The sequence below is a fragment of the Xyrauchen texanus genome, chromosome 3 (genome assembly GCF_025860055.1).
Source record: "Xyrauchen texanus isolate HMW12.3.18 chromosome 3, RBS_HiC_50CHRs, whole genome shotgun sequence".
Taxonomy (NCBI): domain Eukaryota; kingdom Metazoa; phylum Chordata; class Actinopteri; order Cypriniformes; family Catostomidae; genus Xyrauchen; species Xyrauchen texanus.
Window position 1 is genome coordinate 12,742,047 of NC_068278.1, and position 23,385 is coordinate 12,765,431.

Sequence of the window (23,385 nt, forward strand, 5' to 3'; positions counted from 1 at the left end):
GTGTGTGGAAGCTTCACGCCATTCACTGCGGCATCCACACACAAATCACCACGTGCCCCACAGAGAGCGAGAACCACATTAGAGTGACCATGAGGAGGTTACCCCATGTGGCTCTACCTTCCCTAGCAACCGGGCCAATTTGGTAGCTTAGGAGACCTGGCTGGAGTCACTCAGCACACCCTGGATTCGAACTTGCGACTCCAGGGGTCGTAGTCTGCGTCAATACTTGTTAAGCTAGCCAGGCCCCGACAACATTTTTTTTTTAATGTAAAATGAGGCAAAAATGTTTTATTGCAATTACGAACAATTTTAAGGCCTTTTCTTACATCATTCATCATTGGGTCGGAAACAAAGTTTATTTTGGACCTGATTTTATTAGATTTGTGTAATAAGTTTTATGTTCATGTGTGAATCTCATGAAAAAATGTCCACAATACTTTCCATTCATAAAATCTGAGACAAAGCAGGTGAAGTGTTTTAAAGGAATAGTTCATCCAAAAATATTAATTCTTTCATTATTTAATCACCCTCATGCCATCCCACATGTATATGACTTACTTCTCAGAACACAAACAAAGATTTTTAGAAGAATATTTCAGCTCTGTAGGTTTTCACATTGCAAGTGAATGGTTACCAGAACTTTGAAGCTCCAAAAAGCACATAAAGGCAGCATAAAATTAATCTATAAGACTCCAGTGGTTAAATCCATGTCTTCAGAAGCAATATAGGTGTGTGTGAGAAAAATATAAATATTGAACTATTTTACTATAGATTCTCCTCCCTGCCCAGTAGGTGGTGATATGCACAAAGAATGTGAATCGCCAAAAACAAAAGAAGAAGAATGTGAAAGTGAAAGTGGCGATTTATAGTAAAAAACTACTTAAATATTCATCTATTTCTTAACCACACTTATCATATTGCTTTTGAAGATATAGATTTAACCACTGGAGTCTTATGGATTACTTTTATTAAGTTCTGGTCGCCATTCGCTTGCATTGTATGCACCTACAGAGCTGAAATATTCTACTAAAAATCTTAATTTGTGTTCTGCAGAAGAAAGAAAATCATCCACATCTGGGTGAAAAATTTGAATTTTCTTTTTTGGGTGAACTTTTCCTTTAAAGGTCTGGTATGAACACAACAATCCCTACCTTAAACCAGACACACAGAACTGCAGTACTAACCTGTGACAGGCAGCACACCAGGTTGGTTGGAGACCTCAGACAGTGTATGCCGGCGCTGACTGAAACGAACTGTATGAAAGGCGGCGAGGGGCACAGCATGCTCCTCCTCTGCCTCAATGCCCTCATCGATTGACGTCTCCATAACGTTGCTAGGTAGTGAGCTGCTAACTTTGCAGACAACAACTGGAGGGAGTGGGTCCAGCAAGCAGCCATCCACCTAAAATATAAATACACAGGCTGAGAATTGTGTCCATCAGATACAGTACATATTCTAACAGTATGCAATTTTCAATGCAGGGCATGTTTCTTTTTATGTGTACTTATAGGTATAACTCAGTTAACAGGACCAGGACCAAATGTTATCGTATCTTTAAAGTTATTGATAAACCTACTGTATATTTCCTATAAATTAAAGTTTTTTGTGTGCAACCCCGATTGACACACTTCTACCATCGTATACCATCATGCCACCCAGACTTCTGCATTATACATTCCCTTGGTACAGTATGAGTCATTTATGAATAACTATCAGTAAGCATTTGAGATATACCTACACTGACGCAAAGCCCCAGTGGTGACACACTGCACTCAAATCATAAAGAGTTTTTTTTATTACTTAATATCTACGCAGGTGTTATTTTGGGAGGCTGAAGTGCTGCTGAGATACTGCGGATGAGTAATGAGCAGGAGATCAGGCTGACACACAGGCAGAGGAACTTCACATGCTGCAGACAAAAGCTTTAACTTTCGTCATACAGCAGCTCCAATGAATAACGCTGCTATTTAAAACATACAGCCTGCGCTTACAAAATATAGCCTCAAGCCCGAAAGCAGGATGAGATCTCCCTCTCTCTCTCTCTCTCTCTCTCTCTCTCTCTCTCTCTCACTATGTGCAATAAGATGGAGTAAATAACATTATTTTGATGTGTCAAACAATGCTCATAGAGGGCCATAGTCCTTTAGTCCAAACCTTCTCTTAAACATCCATTTTATTTCCTCATTAATCCAATTTAAACATAATTTGAATCCATCCATCCATCATCATCCATCCATCCATCCATCCATCCATCCATTCAGGAACAGGCTTTAAGACATCTGAGCTAAAATGTGACTGACCTTTGGAGTGGCCACATCTTCCTCCATGAGTGTCTTGTCTGGGGAAGCAGGGGTTTGTGGGTAAGTAAATGTATCTGTGGTGGACTGCAACAGAACAGGAGAGTGTAGGTGACGTGCTGCCTGTGGAGTGGTGCCAACTTTGGAGGGAACTGGATTGGTCTGCATGAGGAAACAAAGACATTTGTAAGCAAAAAGGAACATTTTTGGAACATTTACCATGGTAATACCATTTTTTTGGATATGTACCCCAGAGTACCATGGCATATACATATGGTAATCATTCAGGACAATGGTATATCTCAAAAGTTTCATGGTAATACAATATGATCCCATCGCTGTACCATGGTACCACCACAGTACATTTTCATAAGTGCGGAATTGCAAAGTAAACTGCATTAGCTTTTAAGAATAGGATGGAGGAATTTGTCAGAAAAAAGGTATCAAAAAGTTTGCATTTGTAATAAATGTAATATATGTTACATCTGCCATGGTTAACAGTGGTAGTCATTCAGTACCACTGTATATATCAAAATACCATGGCATGAACATCTGATACCATCACTGTACCGTGGTTTCCTAAAAAGTCTCCAAGATGTTATGAAATCTACTCTCTACTGCTGTCCCCCTTTAAATGAATTTGCAAGCAACGCAACCAAATATGCTTGTTTCAGTGGAGTACGGTAGCAGAGGTTAAATTGAAAGAAGGGTTGCTGGATTACAGTTTTTGTTCCTCATGACTCCAATATTTACATTGTTATACCAATGGCATTTCAATATGTCTGGGTAGACTTCACAGAAGGGGTTACCTTGACAACAGTCTGCTCGGCAATGGTGCTAGGACGGCGCTGGCTGGCATGCAAACGCTGTTCCACAGGGAAACTGCTGCGATGCGCTTTCAACCGCTCCACGAGTAGGTAGTAGATAGCAGCAAAGTGGTTATAGCTTTTGTTCTGGAGAGACTGTGACAGGAACAGCAAGAGGTTTTGAAGAGCAAAAAAAAAGGTGAGAGAACACTACGTCAAATTTCTACCACAAGGTTTTTATTATATTCAGAAAAACAGCTCCACGGGAGAAGCAGATTTGCAATTCAGAGGAGAGAGAGAGAGAGAGAGGGGGTGGATAATTTGAGAGCAGGGGTTTCCAAACTTCCAAACTAATGCAAAGGACCACAAAATATGATGATCCTCTTGCAAGGGACCCATTTTTTTTTTAGATATACAGGCAACTGTATATTCACATGCATTAAAATCCATTTATAGAGTAAGAAAAATAGTACAAGTAATATTATAAAGACGTGCTGTTTCCAAAAAATTTTAAATTATTGTTTTAATTTGTCATTGTACCAAAGCCAAAACAAAATGTTTTAATTTGTATCTTTAAAAAAATAAATGCATAGGACTAATAATAATAATCACTGTACAAAACAATTATAGAAATATTATCTGGAAAATGTATATAATATCAATAACATCAATATCAGAAAACAAATTAGCAGATTTTCTTTTTATTTCTTGCTTTTAAAAAATGAGGGCTGTCAATAGGTTAAAATAATTTTGATTCATCTATTATCACATTTTGTTTTTAATGCATCCACATTCAAGGATAAATAAAAATCAGCAAATTATTTTACTTATGTTAAATATCCCATCAGAAATGTATTTACATCTAAATTAGCCATTACGAATGTCTTTCTCTACATTATTAACTGATACATCATTAACCTTGCAAGAGTATTGTTGTATTTTTGTGTGTATTGAAAAGGAACACATGGGTTGATGCTCCAGTTTTAGACCAATCTTAAAACAGCAGAACGGTAATAATGTCAAATATGGTAAACGTATTAACTGTGTTAAACTGTATAAGAACACTTGGACAGTCAAAACAAAACACGAAAAAAAATAAACGCCCAACGCAAGGCAACTCAAAACACAAAATAAAAAACAAATGAAACCAAACAAAAACAAATGTTTCAAATTTTTGCAGACCCCCGTACTGGCCCCCTGGACCCCAGTTTGAAAACCCGCATTTTAAAGCAAAACAACATGCTTGTAAAGCCAGTAAAGTGTTATTAACTGACTTCAATGGTCTTCTGCTGGTCGATGCCGAGGCTGTGCATCAGTCTCAGCACTTGTTCACTGTGCTCAACCAAGCCTGTTTTACTCTCGCTGGGTAGACCCTGTCTGTAGAGCACTGGCCGCTGGGACGGGACCTCCTGCATCATCCAGCGATGCTCTTTGATCTGACTTAGGGACAAGCGCCTGGCTGGGTCAAGAACCAACATCTTCCTGATCAAGTGCTCACAGTCTGAATGGGGATGTAGGGAGAGAGTAAGCTTTTGAATAGGGCTGTGAATCGATAAAAAATAACCAATTAATCACAGTTTTCTGTGATTAATTGTCATGAATCATAGTACTGTATTTTAAAACAAACATTAAATTATAATCATAAATATATTTACTTTATAAGAAACTGGCTAGTCATCATTTATTTTTGTAAATGTAAATATAATTTTAGGTACAGGTATAAATCTTTGATACAAGTGTATTCAAATATACATACCATAAAATCAGTGGACATGCTGTAATTAAAAGTTGGGAAAAATCCTCTGCTGTTTTCCAGTGAACTTTTTAATAATACGATCGAATGGGCAGATTCAACACTTGAAGCTTTATAAGTGTATGTTGCCAATCATTTATTAGACACTATACATTAATACAATCCAAATTGAATGCTTAAGTTTGATTTGCTTAAGTTTTAAATATCAAAACTATTATTTTATATATCTCTTATGAAAAGAGATATGGCAGCTTGCCTGTATCTCTCCCACACCTGGCTCACCACTTGCAGTTGAAGTCTTTCTCCATAAAGTAAATCCATGTTTATTATGCCCTGGACATGCATTGTGCGTAATGAATAAGCATACACTTCTCCACACAATCAGTTTCTGTGCTAGGATGTGCAGTCAAGTTGAGTGTGTACCTCCTGGAATTGTACATACGACAATTTTAGCCACAGGAATTGGAGAAAAACCTTAGTGAATTTTCGGGAAGTGCATTAATTGCGTAATTTGTTTTAACACGTTTAACAGTCAACTAATAATAGAAATCGAATGTAAATTTACCAGCTATTTTTGATACATGGGTTTAGATGTTTGAGAGACTTTAAGCAGTGTTGGGGAACGTGACTTTTGCGTTACTTTTTTGGTCATGGCTAGATGGTCTCTCTCTATTCCAGAATGTCAGTGCTATGCTTGACTAGCAAGTATTTTAAAATTGAAAATGGTTTTTGGAAAAAAAAAAATTATATAATTTTTGCTGTAAACAAGTGCTTGTCTGTGAATGCCTACTATGATATTCAGAAGCTTTTCAATTACATTTGTCAGTAAAGAAATGTAATAAATATTAAATAATGCCATGTTCATTACTCATTTGAAAACAAAAGGCAGTTATTGCGGTGTAAATTCAGAAAGTAACAGGCTACTTCCAAAAAGTAATCTAATTACATAACATGCGTTCAATTAAACAGCTGATCTTAGGTGCTATTCCAGTTCCAGCATGGCCAGGTGGGTACGTTGGCTGGTTTTAGAGGGGTTTGGGGCACTTTCAGATGGTCAGGCTGGGAGAAGAGCATAAACTAACTAAGACCAGCAAACTTTTTTTTTTAATAAAGCCAACCCTGCTCTTTGACATGGTTAGATCTTGGTGCATTAAAGACTCAGAATTTGTGTGAGATCACAGTTACATTCTACTCATCAGCATGTACAAGACAACTGTATATACTCTCAGTCTAAGAAACTGATGAATAAGTTTTTTTTTTATGTATTCTTATATATATCAGGATGTAAAAAACTGCTTAGGTTTTGTTACCAATAATGTCAACTGCAATTGAGTTAAATGTTGTGCCGATATGACAAAGCAATCAAAGGTTATAGCATTACAAAGGTAATCCTAGATCCTAGTGTCCACACGTCTCCAAAAATCTCTCTAAACAAATAAAACATAGATCTAAAAATACATGCAAATACAACAATGACTAAAGGTATGCTGTCTCTCCAAAGCATGCAGGCATGAGTAACGAGATCTCATTCAGTTCCATTCTGTGTTATTTGAGCCATCATTGGATCTGTGTCATGTACTTGGTGCCATCTAGTGTGGCCATATGTAATTAGAGTGAACGATCCTCTCTGCCCATATTTGGATAACTTCCACCTCTGGTTGCAGCAATCTGAATCCTAATACAATTAATTTAGCTTTCCATGATGCTGGACCTCTGTCCAGGAAAGCTAACATGTTTATAGCCAGATGAATTCGAGTGTATTATCTAATGATCTATGCATAAGATAATGTTGTGTGTGGGCTTGATTTAACAGGAATCCCCTCATCTAATAAATGGCATGATATTTTAACTTCTGTTTATTTTTTGTAAAGATATAAGCGAAAACGTTGCATACAAGCAACACCTGTTTTCATGTAACATGTATGTCAAAGACATATACTTAGCTATTACTCGCAAAATGTTTGTCTGAGTTAAATAAATAGCAGTGTTTATATTCTACTTTTTTAAAGCTTTCCAATGATATATGGCACATGTCTATATGATGAGTAAGTTTGATGTATTTACACATTACAATGATACGTACAATGCAATATTTTTAATAAGTTATTAAACCGAAACTCTTGTGATTTATCTGCAAATTTCAAAGCACTTGTTCAGTTTAGGTCATAATGCCTACATGCATTGTAAATTACAGCTTCTAAGCTTTAAAACGATTTATTTTGTGTTGGTCAAGAATGTAGTTACTAATATTTTGAAGATATTGTTTTTCTCTGTGGGCCGACCCGATCTTAAAGTGTTATATATATATACTTTATATATATGTATACATTATATATATATATATATATATATATATATATATATATATATATATATATATATAGTGTTATTGTGACTTCCTTACCCTCACTCATGAAGTAGGGGATGCGGAAACGGCCCTCCAGGACCCTCTGTCTAAGTACGGGAAGGCTGGGGCCGTCAAACGGAAGAGCGCCACACACCAACACATACAAAACAACCCCCATGCTCTGAATGACACACACACACACACACAAAATCAATAAATAAACCTCAAACTCTGACTAGGAACTAGCAGGACCACCCACACACTAAACAAGAAATAACAATTATGTTTTCAATCATTTAAATAACCATTAGTTGTTGACGCAATCCTCTGTGCTGCCTGAAAGTACACAAATTGACATTTGGCAACCATAGTGATACTGTGGCATTTTTGGGAGTACAATGTAAATACCATGGTCCATGAATTTATCATGATATATATCTCAAAATATGATAAAAACTCTGATGCCGTCAATGTTCCATGGTACTGCAACAATAAGGTTTTTGGTAAGGGTAATAAGATGCAATTCCAGAATTTCACAGTTGTGTACGTGAGTCATAAAAACCCTGTCTGCTAGACACAGTCTGTACATCTTAATAGAAGCTCTTACCCAGATGTCCAGTTGTGGACCCTCATACTGCTGCCCCTCAAACACCTCTGGAGCTGCATATGGGGGGCTGCCACACCAAGTGGTCAGGGGCTCCCCAGGACGGAAGAAGTTTCCAAAGCCAAAATCTGCCAAACAGAATCCCAAAACAGAATATCAGAAAACAATATCAGCCCCCACAATTTTCATTCCACTTAGAACGTTTTTAAAGAAAATAAGTTAATATAGTCCTGAAGCAAATCAAGGTAAACAGATTTGTTGTACTGTCCATAATGGATCAGCTTGAGCACAGGACTGGGCTTGAGCTCTGAGATAACCCTCGGACTATCTAACTGAAGCAAGACATAGTCGCTTTGGATAAAAGCATCTGATAAATGACTAAATTCTAAAGTAAAAAACAATTCTTAGTAATTGGTATAGGCACTATAAAATGTAAAGATGGAGATGGGGAGGTTGAGGGATGCCTGAAGAGTCGTCACTGCTGTGACACTCACTGAGAAATGTATTAGGAACACTATGGTCCTAATAAAGTTCCCAAAGTGGTCTTCTTCTGTTGTAGCCCATTTGCGTCAAGGTTTGACATTTTGTGCATTCTGAGATGAGATTCTGCTCACTACAATTATACAGAGCATTTATCTGAGTTACCATAGCCTTTCTGTCAGCTCAAATCATGCCACAGTCGAAATCACAGAGATCACATTTTTCCCCCATTCTGATAGTTGATGTGAACATTAACTGAAGCTCCTGACCCATATCTGCATGTTTTTATGCACTACACTGCTGCCAAACGATTTGCTGATTAGATAATCGCATGAATAAGTAGGTGTACAGGTGTTCCTAATCAGTGAGTTCTCAGTGAGTATATATCCTTGTGATAAGATTGACAAGCCTAGATGAACAAGCTTTTCCCAAACTTAGTTTTGAAACTTCATTATGTGAATGAATCACACCAATCTGATAAATCAACAACAACACTCTACCTGACCAACTAAACTAAAGGAGCTGATGTCTTTGTCCTATGTTTGGAATTTTAATTTACTGCATACTGCTCAGTTTAAACTGTACACTGCATTAAATTATTTTTAAATAAACTAATATGTGGAACTAACTAAGCTGTTTATGTAATAATAAATACCGGTACTTCAAATGATACATTGTTGTCTTTTGACCTCATTACATTGCATGTTAATTCGGAGAGTGGTGTTCTTTTTATTCCAGTTTTGTGCTTTTTACATTTGCTATTGATTACTTCCAATCCTTTTGTCAAACTAGAAATGGAAAGTAATGTCATGCAAAAAATGCACTGCATTATGCCGGTATTCATTGTAGTGCATTCTGTTGTATACTGCAAAATAGAGCAAATAAGTCATCGTGCATACAGAGAATTTGCATAGCCTACTGTACACATTTTTCATATTGCATACTGCTAAAAGTGTACAAGTAGTGTGGAAGTACGCTATTCCAAACACTCAGTTCAAACAGAGACTTGTGCACCCAATATGGAAACTAATTATATTTAATCTGACAGATCTGGTCACAGGTGCAAACTCATATATGACACCAATAATATAAACTGTCCAGATGGCTAAATAGATTCCTGGTTGCATGTCAATTGCAGGCAAAAACATCTTTAATGAATCAGTGTCGGGAGGAAGTGAGTGAGGCAGATGGTAATCACTGACTGACTGTACACAGACTTTGGAACTGTCTTGGTCTGCTCACAGACAACCAGCGGTGCATAGCAGTGACGCATATTGAATAATCCATATCATTTAAAGATTAATTGATGTACGTCACTGCTAATGACGTAGATGAATGATTGTATGGGGGTGGGAATGAATAAACTCATGGGGTACATGATTTGAGGTTGGCCATAAAGAAGGATACTGCATCTTGTAACTAATGCAAACACATAATGCAGGCATATAATAAAAGTGAAGGGGGGAAAGCCGAACAAGATTGAGGCTGATTTTAGAAGAGACCTCAATTGTTTCTCTTAGACTGAGAGTAAATAGACATCAACTGGAAATCGGATGTTTCTCCTGAGAAAAAGACCCCCATCAATTTTCATGTGTCTTCTCGTGTTTCAGAAAAATCTCAACAATGTCCCAAAATGTGCTCAGATTTACCAAGATATCACAGTCTCCAATCTAAAGAGTAAGATTTCTATAAGAACTTAAACATTTCACATTAACCTCTTCCAAGACCAAATCATCAGAGATATGCTCTTCACATCCGAGCAGCAAAAAAAGTCCTCTGGAAATGTATGCATACAAAAAAAAGGGCACCCGATTTTTTACTTGTTTTGAAAGATGCGGTTTTGCATTTTAAAAAGCCTCTGCTGTGATTGCTTCGTACTGTTATCTCTTTACACGAATGACATAATGACAACGCCCTATAATGCGGTTTCAGTGCCACTCTCGCAGTTTGGTATGACATAAATACAGACAAACTGTCTGGCATAAGGCTCTATTCTCTGTGCAGTGACTGGTACTAATAGCACACAGCATGCTACATGCGCCTCACTGTCACCCCCATTCCCACTAGCGTCTTTGTACCGCAGTCATTTTTCTACATCACAAAAATGCAATAACATTCATGAAAAAAAAAACAGAAGTGGATTCTTTTTCTGAACAATTACGCATGATGTGTAGATAACATCTGGGAATTTAGCTCAAATCAGGTGCAGGTATTTCAGGAAGTTCTTTTTCTGATCTGTGACACATTAGTCTAAATTAATTTCACACTGTATGTGTTAGTGGTTGAACAACATGGGCTTTTTAATGACCAACGGCAATATCTATCAAGTAGGGTGGCTGATTGCCAATGTAAGACTGATATTTGGTTTAGGAGTGGTGGTGGCGTAGTGGCTAAAGCACAGGGCTGTTAATCAGAAGGTCACAGGTTCTAACCCCACGGCCACCACCATTGTGTCCTTGAGTAAGGCACTTAACTCCAGGTTGCTCCGGGGGATTGTCCCTGTAATAATTGCACTGTAAGTCGCTTTGGATAAAAGCGTCTGCCAAATGCATAAATGTAAATGTAAATGTATTTGGGTATTTCTTCAGCTTTGGGCACTTTCATGTCATGGTTTATTTTGATTAAAACTAAAAGATTTCAACATTTATTTATGTACTGTATATACGAAGGCTCCTTTAAAACTGACTTGGAAACTTTTTACCAGGCCTTAATTTATTTTTGGGACTACTTTTATCTATTAGAAACTATCTATTATCTATTAATCTATTTTTGGGAAATAATTTTTATTTATACTGTCGATTTTATTGTTTTAGCATTGTCCCAGACCCCGCCTTTCAATATTAAACTATGAAAATGTATTATAAATATACAAACTATTACATGTTTAAAACTATATGATCATATAAACAAATAGTCAAATAAACAAAGCATTTCAATATTTATTGTGTGAAAATGATTTCTACCCATTTTTTAAAAATTGCGAACGTCCCACAGTTGCGGCGTCATCAAACAATTTATTTGTATTATTATAATTTGTTTCAAAAGTCAGACTACTAAGTGTTGGTAAAGAGCATGCTTGAGATGAAATACGTGTAGCCTATGATGTTTTAATAAATAAAAAACAATAAGTAAAATCAAGATAAAAATCACCTGTAAGCAGAATATATTTATTGGGCTTAATTTCCAACCAAGCTGTTCTTTTGCCAAATAATAATAAAACAAATGCAAGTATTTAAAAACTTATAATGTTAGCTATGAAATTAGCCTTATCAAGCCATTGAGTCTATCATGTTATTTAAAAAACATAAAAACAATTATATACATCAACATAATTTCCACTTGGAATTCTATTAAACACACAATACTGAAATGAGATGTTCTGGAAATTACACTGTGGTGGGAATTTTCATAAAAAATTACAAACATGACATGAATCTCCCATGACGCATACACAGATGGACATTGTTAGCAGACTAATTAATTAAACTAGTAAATGTGTGAATTTATTTTTTACGAGACTTTACTTTCTAGAAGTCCACAGTGCTAAAAGTGCCCAAAGTTGAAAAAACACACTTATACATTCTATGATACAATCTAATGATAACAAATGTACACAACATTGTTGTAATGAACAGGGGACTCTCCTCAAACACCACCAGTGTGCAGCATCTACCTGGATGACGTGACAGCAGCCATATTGCGCTCACCACACACTAGCTATTGGTGGAGAGAAGAGAGTAGAGTTATAGTGGCAATTAATGGATGGGGATTATTAGGAAGCCATGATTGATAAGGGCAAGTGGCCCTACTCTTTTAAGTGTCCTGGGATTTTTAATGACCACAGAGAGTCAGGACCATGGTTTAACATCTCATCCAAAGGATGGTGCGTTTTTACAGTATAGTGTCCGCATCACTGTACTGGGCCATTAGGACCTACACAGTCTGCAGGGTGAGCGTCCCCTGATGGCCTCCCTAATACCTCTTCCAGCAGCAAACTTATGCCAAGTTTACACTACACGATTTTAAGGCCGATTTTCGCTTGCCAACAGTTTTGTGGAGATTGCCAACAAAAGTCTGAAATCGTGGGCAAATTGGAGTTCGCCACCCTGAGCAAAAGAAAACACGGTTCTTAAACTTATTTTTCATAGTTACTACAATATTACAGTAGTTTTAGAGCGCACAGTCTCACACACTTTTGTTAATTGGTCAAATATAGAAGTTTTAGCCAGTAAAGATGATCGCTGCAAATATTGTCCAAAATTATAATTACAAATATTATTATATAGACATGCAATATATACTTTTTCCAAAGGAAGTTCACTTTAAGTATTTAGTGTGCAAACAGGGTTATGTGCTTTACAACATGAATGCAACATCAATGATTTCACCATTCTACACAGCAGATACAATGTTCTGCATGAACTTTACGAGTTGTGGTCATTCTAACTTTAGTAAATGTCAAAGTTTGAAAAATGAACTGGGAAACTAAATCCAGTATGAACTGTATGTGTGCACGGTGTGAGAGAATAATCTGATTTGACTTGTGGAATGCACAGGAGAGGGTAAGGGCCAAGGCATTAGACTTAGATTAGTTTATGGTTGATAAAGCAGAAAACATTCAAAAAATTCACTGGATTCATTTTAATTGAATGAATTACCATTACTTCATGAATATGACATGATTTGTACTCAAAAGAATCAACAACATGAATATATACATATAACAAGATTGGATTGTAGATTGTTGGATCGAATTGGTCATGGATATTAGACTGAACTCTCAGAATTTCACCATATCACCAAAATAAGCTTTAGGAGGCATTTTATGTTCTACTCCACATGCTTAAACAATGCTAATGTTTGCCATTAAAATGCATTCTAAAAGTGAATTGTGTCATTTCTGGGCCACTACTGCCACATGTTTTTCAAAAACACTCCAACAGCGCCACCTTCGTTTTCCTTTGATCCCTCTATGACATACGCTTTCGAAACACTCTCCATCAACACTGCCATTTTCAAGCATTTTCCAAAAATTGCTGTTACATGTACAGTCTAAAACTCAATTGTCCTTGTGTTTCATTGTCGGACGTGAATTCCGAATAAACTTCCCGTCACCTTTGAAGGAAACAAAATGTCTAGGTTCTACAAATTAACATTTATCTATAACAACGCGAGTGAATAACAGGCACAACAACTTTGCTACAACATGGGCGGCCATCTTGAGTGCTTTGGGTTGAATAGATCACATGACTGCATCACATGACAACAAATGTGTCATCGTTTTCAGATATCTCAGTTTTCCCTGTCCACACTACAACGTTAAGACACCATTTTCAAATGTATCCACTTGGGAAAGCACTTTAGAAAAGCTCAGTTTTCGCTGTCAAAAGGCCATCTCAGTGTGGAAGGAAAGCCAAAACGTAGAGAAAAACATGCGTTTTCAAAGGAAAACGTGTTAGTGTGGACATGGCCTCCAATATTTTGGAAGCACCACAAAGCCACAGTGTTTACACTCTTCACGGATGTCAACCTATGAATGGATTGCTTACTGGGACAGGAGATTGATTCACCATACTGGTTTCACTGACTCCATATCTTCTTATAACCTGTTCCCTAACTGTAAGAACTAACAGGGCAGATTTACATTCTCTTACCTGCTATTTTAATATTCATGTGTGCATCCAGTAACAAGTTCTCAGCCTTCAGGTCCCTGTGAACAATGTTGCGCTCGTGGCAGTACTCCACCGCTGATAGGATCTGCCAGAACTTCCTCCTCGCATCCATCTCGCTGAGCCGCCCGCGGCTGGCCAGGTAGTCTGTGTTGCCAGAGAGGGATCAGGTGTTATTGGGTTGTCATCTGCACATCCAGGCAACATGTCATAGTCATTAATTTTTTGTGAGAATGGCAGTTGGTGAAAATGAGCAGGGAAACTTCTGTTTAACAGATCTGATTAAGTGCATTTTGGGGCTTATTAAAGGGGTCATGGTTAGGGTTACATTTAGGGTTAGATACTTAAAGGATAGATACTCTTAGTCCTAGACACCAGAATAACTAATGATAATGATGCAATGAGAGAAAGTCTGTCAAACTTTGCTGTTTCTGGCTGTGTGCAGCACCTGCAGCTCTGCTAAGGTTTTAGAAATTAGCGACTCATGTTTCTTTTTAACAATATCCCAGATGTTTTGAGTCAGATTTGTATTTATTTTTTAAAGGAGGGATGAGTATAAATATATTTTTGTGGTAATCAACAGATAATGAGCTAAACTTGTATTGATCCTGGAATATATTTCTTTAACAGTTTAAGTGGACATCTCAGAGGAATTGTTTTGTGAATCACAAAAAAATATTTTCTCTATGAAATTAAATTGAACTCTGACTGTTAGGTTTAGGGTTTGGGTTAGGGGCTGGGTTTAATACATTATGAATTCCTGATAAATCCATTGCATTATTTACAACTAAAAATACAACTCGCTTTTGGCACCACCCTGTGGAGATTTCACCTTTACAACAATTCCAGCTTTGGTCACCTGTGGGCAGTGGTTAGAATTTTGGCAAAAGAGTCTGCATGGTGCTAAATGGACCTCAAGGAAAAATATCAAAACATTATATTCATTCTTAATTGAGGCTATTATTAAACTAAGTTGTGAAAAGGACTGACAATAAGGATGGAACGAAGACGCAGAGCTCTTCAGAAGTAAGGGTTCTTTTTAATAACCACAGCAATATTATACAAACTTTATGTCTCTATGAACAGAACAAAACAAAACTTCTCTGCATCACATAAATCTCTTATTATTTGTCTATGCCAACACTAGATTGACGCGTTGTTCTCTCCCTCGTCTGGAGGATCTGTGCCCGTTTTTATGCCGCTCTCCCCATGCTCACTGAAATTAGAGACAGATGTTAAACATAATTTAGCTCAGGTGCAAGCGCCCTTACCGCTTTCTCCCTCTGACGGGCGCTTGACCACTCCCCCGCTGCCACATAAGTCTATTAAATGGGCTTAATGGACACAGTATTCACTTGTATCACATGTTTTTGTTTAATACCTATTGCTATGAGAGTGTCATGAATATGCAGCCACCAGCTTTTCATGAATCTAATCCAACAAAATAAACCTAAGCAACCAGCATGCATTAATTCCCTCCAAAACATGGCAAAAAAAGGCCAACCTGTCATACTCAGCCAACCATGCATTCACAAAAGGACCAGACTGTCAGCCATGCCTAGTTCAGATGCGAGTTGAGTGCTGATAAAACAGCAGTCCTCTGATTAATTCAGTTGACGAGAGCACGAAGACGGCAGTTGCATGCGTATGTTTGCGTGCGTCATACAGCCCATGTGTTAGGGACATGTAGGAGACTTTAAAGGATGCGCTGTGCATGTGAATGCTCTGTGAAGTGGTGTGGTGCAGCAAAAGTGGGATGGTACGATACTGAGTTGTCAGATGGCTTCAATCCCTATGGATTTAGTATATGACAAAGTGTCATTTGCACCCAGTAGGTACTAATGAAAATAAGCATCTAATGCATGATGATGTTGAAAATGATATTAAGAACCTACAACAAAAATGGCACACTGCAGAATGAAAGTTTCCCAATAAAATTAAAAATGAAGAAGGAAAATATTATAAGGAAGCACACCTCACATTAGAAGTTTTTTTCTGAAAATTGTCTTTAATAGAGGAAACGATTAACCAAATGATGTTCTACAATTACAACTTTAGATGAGATAACCTAATCTAGCAGCAAAAACAACCAAAGCCCTTCAATCTCAAATATCAGACAGGGACATTCTGGGAAACCAAATTAACTCTTTTCAGGATTATGATCTCTGCGAGTCTCCAGCTCATAGTATATACAGTATATATATATATATATATATATATATATATATATATATAGTATACACTGGCGGACAAAAGTTTGGAATAATGTGCAGATTTTGCTGTTTTGGAAGGAAATTGGTACTTTAATTCACCAAAGTGGCATTCAACTGGCATTCAAGTAAAGACAGGACATTACTGATGTAAAAAATAGCACCATCACTATTTGAAAAAAGTCATTTTTGATCAAATCTAGAGAAGCCCCATTTCCAGCAGCCATCACTCCAACACCTTATCCTTGAGTAATCATGCTAAATTGAAAGTTTGGCACTATAAAATCACTTGCCATTATATCAAACACAGTTGAAAGCTGTTTGGGTCATTAAATGAAGCTTAACATTGTCTTTGTGTTTGTTTTTGAGTTGCCACAGTATGCAATAGACTGGCATGTCTTGAGGTCAATATTAGGTCAAAAATGGCAAAAAAGAAACCGCTTTCTCTAGAAACTCATCAGTCAATGATTGTTTTGAGGAATGAAGGTTATACAATGCTTGAAATTTCCAAAAGAACTGATTTCATACAAAGGTGTACACTACAGTCTTCAAAGACAAAGAACAACTGGCTCTAACAAGGACAGAAGGCCACATGTAAAACTAAACAAGAGGATAAGTACATCAGAGTCTCTAGTTTGAGAAACAGACGTCTCACATGTCCTCAGCTGACAGCTTCATTGAATTCTACCCGCTCAACACCAGTTTCATGAACAACAGTAAAGAGAAGTGTCAGGGGTGCAGCCTTATGGGAAGAACTGCAAAGAAAAAGCCACTTTTGAAACAGAAAAACAAAAAGAAAAGGTTAGAATGGGCAAAGAAAGATTGGACAGCAGATAATTGGAAAAGAGTGTTATGGATCTTAACCCCATTGAGCTTTTGTGGGATCAGGTAGACTGTAAGGTGCGTGAGAAGTCCCCGACAAGACAGTTGGGGCGGCTGTGGCTCAGGTGGTAGAGCAGGTTATCCACTAAACGCAGGCCTGGTGGTTCAATTCCTGGCCCACACGACTCCACATGCCAAAGTGTCTTTGGGAAAGACACCTAACCTAATGGCAAGCTAGCACTTTGCTTGGCAGCTCTGCCATCATTGGTGTGTGAATGGGTGCATGAGACGCAGTGGTTATACATGAATACCGCTAAGGTTAAAAAGGTACTATATAAGTGCAGACCATTTACCAAGTGTGGGGTGAAATTTCACCTGAACATCTGGACAAACTGACAGCTAGAATGCCAAGAATCTGCAAAGCTGTCATTGCTGCACATGGAGGATGTATTGATGAGAACTATTTGAAGTAGATTTTCTCCCCTTTTTCTCCAAATTTGGAATTTTAAGTCCTCATGGTATCATAGTGATTCGCCTCAATCCGGGTGGCGGAGGATGAATCTCAGTTGCCTCCGCGTCTGAGACCGTCAACCCGTGCATCTTATCACGTGGCATGTTGAGCGCGTTGCCATGGAGACATAGTGCGTGTGGAGGCCCCCGCCATCCACCGCGGCATCCACGCGCAACTCACCATGCTCCCCACCGAGAACAAACCACATTATAGTGATCATGAGGAGGTTACCCCATGTGACTCTACCCTCCCTAGCAACCGGGCCAATTTGGTTGCTTAGGAGACCAGGATGGAGTCACTCAGCACGCCCTGGGATTTGAATTAGCGAACTCCAGGGGTGTTAGCCAGTGTCTTTACCACTGTGCTAATTTGGTGAATTAAAGAATCAATTTCTTTCCATAACAGCAACATCTGTACATTATTCCAAACTCTTGGCTTCCAGTGAATGGGTCTGGGCCCTGACTGGGCCACTCCAAAAGACATTCTGTAATTGGTTTACTTCGATGTTTAGAGTCATTGTCCTGCTGCATCACCTAACTTCTACTGAGCTTCAGCTGATGCGCAGTCACCCTGATATTATCCTGTAGGATATCTTGATAAACTTGATTCCCCTGATGATGCTTACATATTAAATAAATTCCTCCCACCTAATTCTGAGAATTATACAGAGGACTTTTTAACTAGGTACAATATGAAAATATAAATTTGACTAATTATATATTAAATGGGGTTAGTGTGGCGCACACAAGTTGAGACAGTCACAATGTCGGGGAAAAACTGCTTTATTAAATAAAAGTACAAAATAAGGGCAAATCCAGCGAAGAATGGTCAGGGTGAGCGTTAGGTCAAAAGCCGGGGAATCAAGATATAAACAAGGAGGCAATCCGGGAGAGAGTAGTCAAAGGGAGCGTGAGGTCGAAGCCGGGGAATAAATATACTAACAAGACAAGCGAGAGGAAAAGACAGGGGAACAAGGGGGGCTGGCAAGCTAAGGGGTAAACGAGAGGAGTACAAAACTAGACGAGACTAGCGGGGGGCGAAGATGCGGGGTAAACTAGAACAATAACCAACCACCGTGAGACGAAAGGGTAGTGATATATATAGGGGCAAGTGCAGGTGTAAACCATGACAGGTGATGAGACGAGTGCCGGTGAAACTAATGTGCAGGAGTGCAGATGACGCGAGTGCAGGTGGTCATAATGTTCTGGGGGATTGGAAACGCGTGAGAAACTCGAGGAAGGGAGATTGCCTACGAGCATGTGAGCGAGTAGGAGCAAAGTGGGCGTGAGGGCTCGAGCGAGCAAAAAGAGCGTGCGAGCTCGAGGGGGCGGAACGAGCGTGGGAGCTCGAGGGGGCGGAACGAGCGTGGAAGCTCGAGGGGGCTTGTCATTATTCAGTGACAAATGGGTTTTAAAAATCGATATCGAGATCATTCAAGAAGATCACGATGCATCGGAAAATCTATATTTTTACCCACCCCTATTTTTTAACTCATTAAGCATTCTGCGGTGTGCCCTTTAAGTCATCATGGCTGGGCAGCCAATTCTAGGGAGAGTAGCCACAGTAATAAATCATCTGCCAGCTTTTTTAACTGCTGACTCAGTTTGTTCATGTCATTAGCCTAGGGGTTCATATACTTTTTACAACCTACACTGTGAATGTCTGAATGATGTATTCAATAAGTACAAGAACAATACAATCATTTGTGTGTTTGTTCATGATTAACTTAGATGAAGATCGAACTGGATTTTAAGAAAAATATATACATAAAAGCAGGTAATTCCAAAGGGTTCTCATACTACATATATATATATATATTTCTAGAAAGCTATGATAATGACTGTATGCTATACTGCATATTTCAATGCTCATAATCAAATAAAAAAACAATGCAAATGTAATCATGATTTGAGTTGCAATTATATAATTTTGCAGAAGCAAGAGACAGCCAATTAATATGAGAGATATTAAACTAGCACAGCTGTAGGAAATCAGTTGCTTGGGACAACTATAATGAATTACACAGTTCATTATACAAAAATACCTCACCGCAGAATTGATGTGAATGTTACTTTTCACAATACATGTTGTTCCAAAGCAGCTTTACGAGGTCTAGTTTCTTAAACCCTACAGTGACAAGCCAAAGGTGACAAAAACTAACTCACAAACTAACTAACTAAATAAAAAAAGATGATGAAGAAAAATTGGGAGGAAACAAGACTCAGTTGGAAAAGCCCTCCAATAAATGAATACATATTACAATACTTAAATAAATATGTGTGAACCTGAACAGATGTAATCTTCACAATGCATTTATGATCATATGACTAATTTGTTTGTTGTTGTTGTTGTTCAACTAATTATGGTTATAATGATTATTATGACTTTTAATCAAGTATTACAGAATGCTAAGGAACAATATAGAATGTCCAAAGCCTAACAGACAGACAGATCATTTTGTAAACACCCAATCCCCTCACATCACATTACACATTACAACCTTTTTCCAAAGCACCCTGTTCCCAAACACAAGTGAGCTATTTTGATGTCCAGGAAATGCAAACTCTGGAAATCATACTAGTGAATGACAACAAATGCTCTCAAATACTAGCAAATTAACACAATAACAGAAGCCTCACTGGACAAATAATTACCCTTTTCCTCTTTTAGACAGCAGTTTTATATAATATTCCCTGTTTTACCTTCTCAGATGCAAACTTTTGCCCCTGTAATGAGGCTATAAATCTCATTCACTGTTTTTCAAGTATGACTGTATGGTTACTGCAGGTTTACAGTTTGTTATGGGTGAGGTGTTTGTTTCCTTGGACACGTAACTCTCGACTAAAACACCAAGACCTTTTTCCATTACAGGTGACACAGCTAATCATCATACTGTAGGTTAAAAAAAACAGCTTCTGCTCATCCATTAGGTTGATGCGATAAACAGAAAAGTGGAATAACCGTCGCAATCCACTGCAGGCAAGCCTTCGCTGCATATGCAATATTTGAAATTCTATGAGTAACAGTGTGGGGGAGAGTACAGATCAAAATGAGGAGAACTTTTGCAAGGATCTATGTATAAATTTAGGGAAACAGACACTCACCAAATATCTCTCCATTTCTTGCATACTCTGTGACCAAATAGAGCATGTTTTTGGTCTCCATGACCTATGAAAGAGAAGAGGTGTGACTGACAGCATTTCCATCTAACACAATGGGCACAAACACACATGCAAATTAAAGGGATAGTTCACCTAAAAATGAAAATTCTCTAATCATTTACTCACCTTCATGCCATCCCAGATATATGACTTTCTTTCTTCTGCTGAACATAAAGATTTTTTATAGAAGAATATTTCCGCTCTGTAGATTCATACAATGCACAGATCAATATTTAATTCCCTTTTTACTATAAATCTCCACTTTCACTTTCAGTTCATGTGAAAGTGGAAATTTATAGTAAAAAATTTACTTACATATTGATCTGTTTCTCACCAACACTTATCATATCGCTTCTGAAGATATAGATTTAACCACTGGAGTCGTATGGATTACTTTTATGCTGCTTTTTGGAGCTTCAACATTTCTGGTCACTATTCACTTGCATTGTATGGACCTACAGAGCTGAAATATTCTTCTAAAAAAAATTGGAATTACATTTTTTCAAAAAAACATTTGTGATCAGCAGAAGAAAGAAAGCCATATACATCTGGGATGGCATGAGGGTGAGTAAATAAGATAATTTTCATTTTTGGGTGAACTATCCCTTTAACTAGTAGTGTATATTAAAGAACCATGGCATTTCCATCTGCTGCCATAACTGTGCCATGGTTCATTCATAGTTCTTTCTGCCTGCTTGTAGATTTCTCTGGGTTCCTGATATTCCCAGTTCAGTCATCCAAAGAAATGGTGGGCAGCTTTTAAAAAGCCTGCTCTTTGTATGATGTCAGTCAGGCAAATCACAATATAACTAATACCCATAGTTGGACCGCTGCTTCTGCTGCTGATGCTACTTTTTTGTGTAACAGTACAGGCAGCTGTTGATATGGCAAGCATCCAGACCCAGTGTGACCTAAAAATCTTACATACGGCTAACCCTATAAAGCAATTGGATTTTAGTCTAGTTCAAAAGGCTGTATTATATAGAAACACATAAGTCTTACAGGTCATTATGACATAAAAACATTATGGGCAGTTCATCATACATTTACTATGAATACAGGCCATTTTCAGTAAATGTAAGCGCAGCGTAGTTCTAGCGGGAAGACTAGCAGCTGTACATCATCGCACCATAAGCTGGGTTATTCCCAGCCAATCACATGTAAGCCGTTGCTTTATAAGTCTGCTCACAATCTATCACATTGCTGTTTCAGTGTGCTAACATGGCAACCTCCACCACCCCACCACCACCAGTTTTGTCCCATCCTGCATGGGGGTAGGCTCCTCGCCCCTGCCTCCTATCTCCGGCAGGATATGACGGTTCCGAGTACAACTTCCTCGGACTGCCAAATGGGGCATACGCCAAAGAGAGACGTTACTTTTCTGTTTTATATTCATCAAATAAATGTAATCTTCAATTTCACTCAAGTCTGCGAGTCTTCCAGATAGAAATATCCATTCTAGTAGCAGGAAGTACATTCAAGTAGTGTAAGTACAGTCAATGGTGATCATGCAGCACCTGGTAAAGCTTGATGATGTGAGGATGGTCCAGCATCTTCATGATTTCCACTTCTCTATAGATCTTCTCCAAGTTCACAGCATCTAGCTGGGTCTTGTCTATGATCTTAATGGCCACCTGTAATTCAGCAGATTTAAATGTTAGTTACAGAGGGCTTTTGTTATATGCATTTTAAAGCTGCTTATGCATAAAGCCAATTCTAAGGTGCCAGAGAAATAAAGGTTTGTTTCTTTCGAGCATGCATTTAGATGTACTGACAGACAAAAATAATTTTTACTTAAAGGAATATTCTGGGTTCTATACAAGTTAAGATCAATCGACAACATTTCTGGCATAATGTTGATTAACACAAAAATAAATTTTGTCTCATTCCTCCTTTTATTTAAAAAAAGAAAAATCAATGTTCCAGTGAGGCTCTTACAATGGAAGCGAATGGGGGCAATTTTTTACATTAAAATGCTCACTTTTTCAAAGGTATTTCGAAAGTATTTATTACGATTTTAAAAGATATTAATGATATGTGTGTAAACATGATTTTAGTGTGATAAAATCACTTACTAGCCTTTTCTGTGTAAAGTTATATCTAATTTTAATGCTTTGTTACCATGATGATGTCAAAAAACCCTAAAACGACCATAAATATTATATTACAGCTCAAATAATACACAAGTTTTAAAAGAAGAATTAATGCAGGTGCTTTTATAAAATTACAAGCTTCACATTTCTGTTTAAACCATCCAAAAATCAGCCTTATTCACTTCCATTGTAAGAATATCACTGTAACTTCAATTTATGAAAAATAAATGTTATGCAACAAATGCTTTCGATTGAGCTTAACTTGTACTGAATGGTTCATGCTGCAACAATGTTCAAGCCAAATCTACACCCTTGTTTATATCAGTAACTTTATAAAAGCTTTTTTATTCTACCAGGAAAGGGTCCCCTCATAGCGGCAGCCATGTTAGAATCACATGACCAGCTGAATACTATTCGCTTAATCTCAGTAACCGTCCTGTTATTTGACACTTCACTCATTGATTAAAGTCATCCTGGCTGACTGTGAATACTACATTTCTACAAATGACATCTGAAACTGAAAACTGTTGATTTTAAAAGATGATGCATCCAAGCCGCTAAGTGTCAGTGTAACTCCAAGATGACACAAAGTCAAAAGTTACTGAGTTCATCTTTAAAGTCAAAAATTGTGA

The 23,385-nt window shown here is 37.7% G+C and overlaps 1 protein-coding gene across 2 annotated transcripts in view; it reads right to left on the minus strand.

The window, feature by feature from the left end:
• LOC127620736 (serine/threonine-protein kinase SIK2-like) overlaps nucleotides 1-23,385 on the minus strand; it is a 42,102-nt gene that overhangs the window by 17,501 nt on the left and 1,216 nt on the right. For both annotated transcript variants that reach the window (XM_052093943.1, XM_052093948.1), the window contains exons 2-10: nucleotides 22,178-22,294; nucleotides 20,604-20,667; nucleotides 13,942-14,103; nucleotides 7,811-7,935; nucleotides 7,261-7,384; nucleotides 4,378-4,604; nucleotides 3,107-3,259; nucleotides 2,301-2,459; nucleotides 1,185-1,401 (exon numbers count right to left, since the gene is read on the minus strand). In XM_052093943.1, the coding sequence (XP_051949903.1) occupies nucleotides 1,185-1,401; nucleotides 2,301-2,459; nucleotides 3,107-3,259; nucleotides 4,378-4,604; nucleotides 7,261-7,384; nucleotides 7,811-7,935; nucleotides 13,942-14,103; nucleotides 20,604-20,667; nucleotides 22,178-22,294 (1,348 nt within the window). The remainder of the gene's footprint in view (nucleotides 1-1,184; nucleotides 1,402-2,300; nucleotides 2,460-3,106; nucleotides 3,260-4,377; nucleotides 4,605-7,260; nucleotides 7,385-7,810; nucleotides 7,936-13,941; nucleotides 14,104-20,603; nucleotides 20,668-22,177; nucleotides 22,295-23,385) is intronic.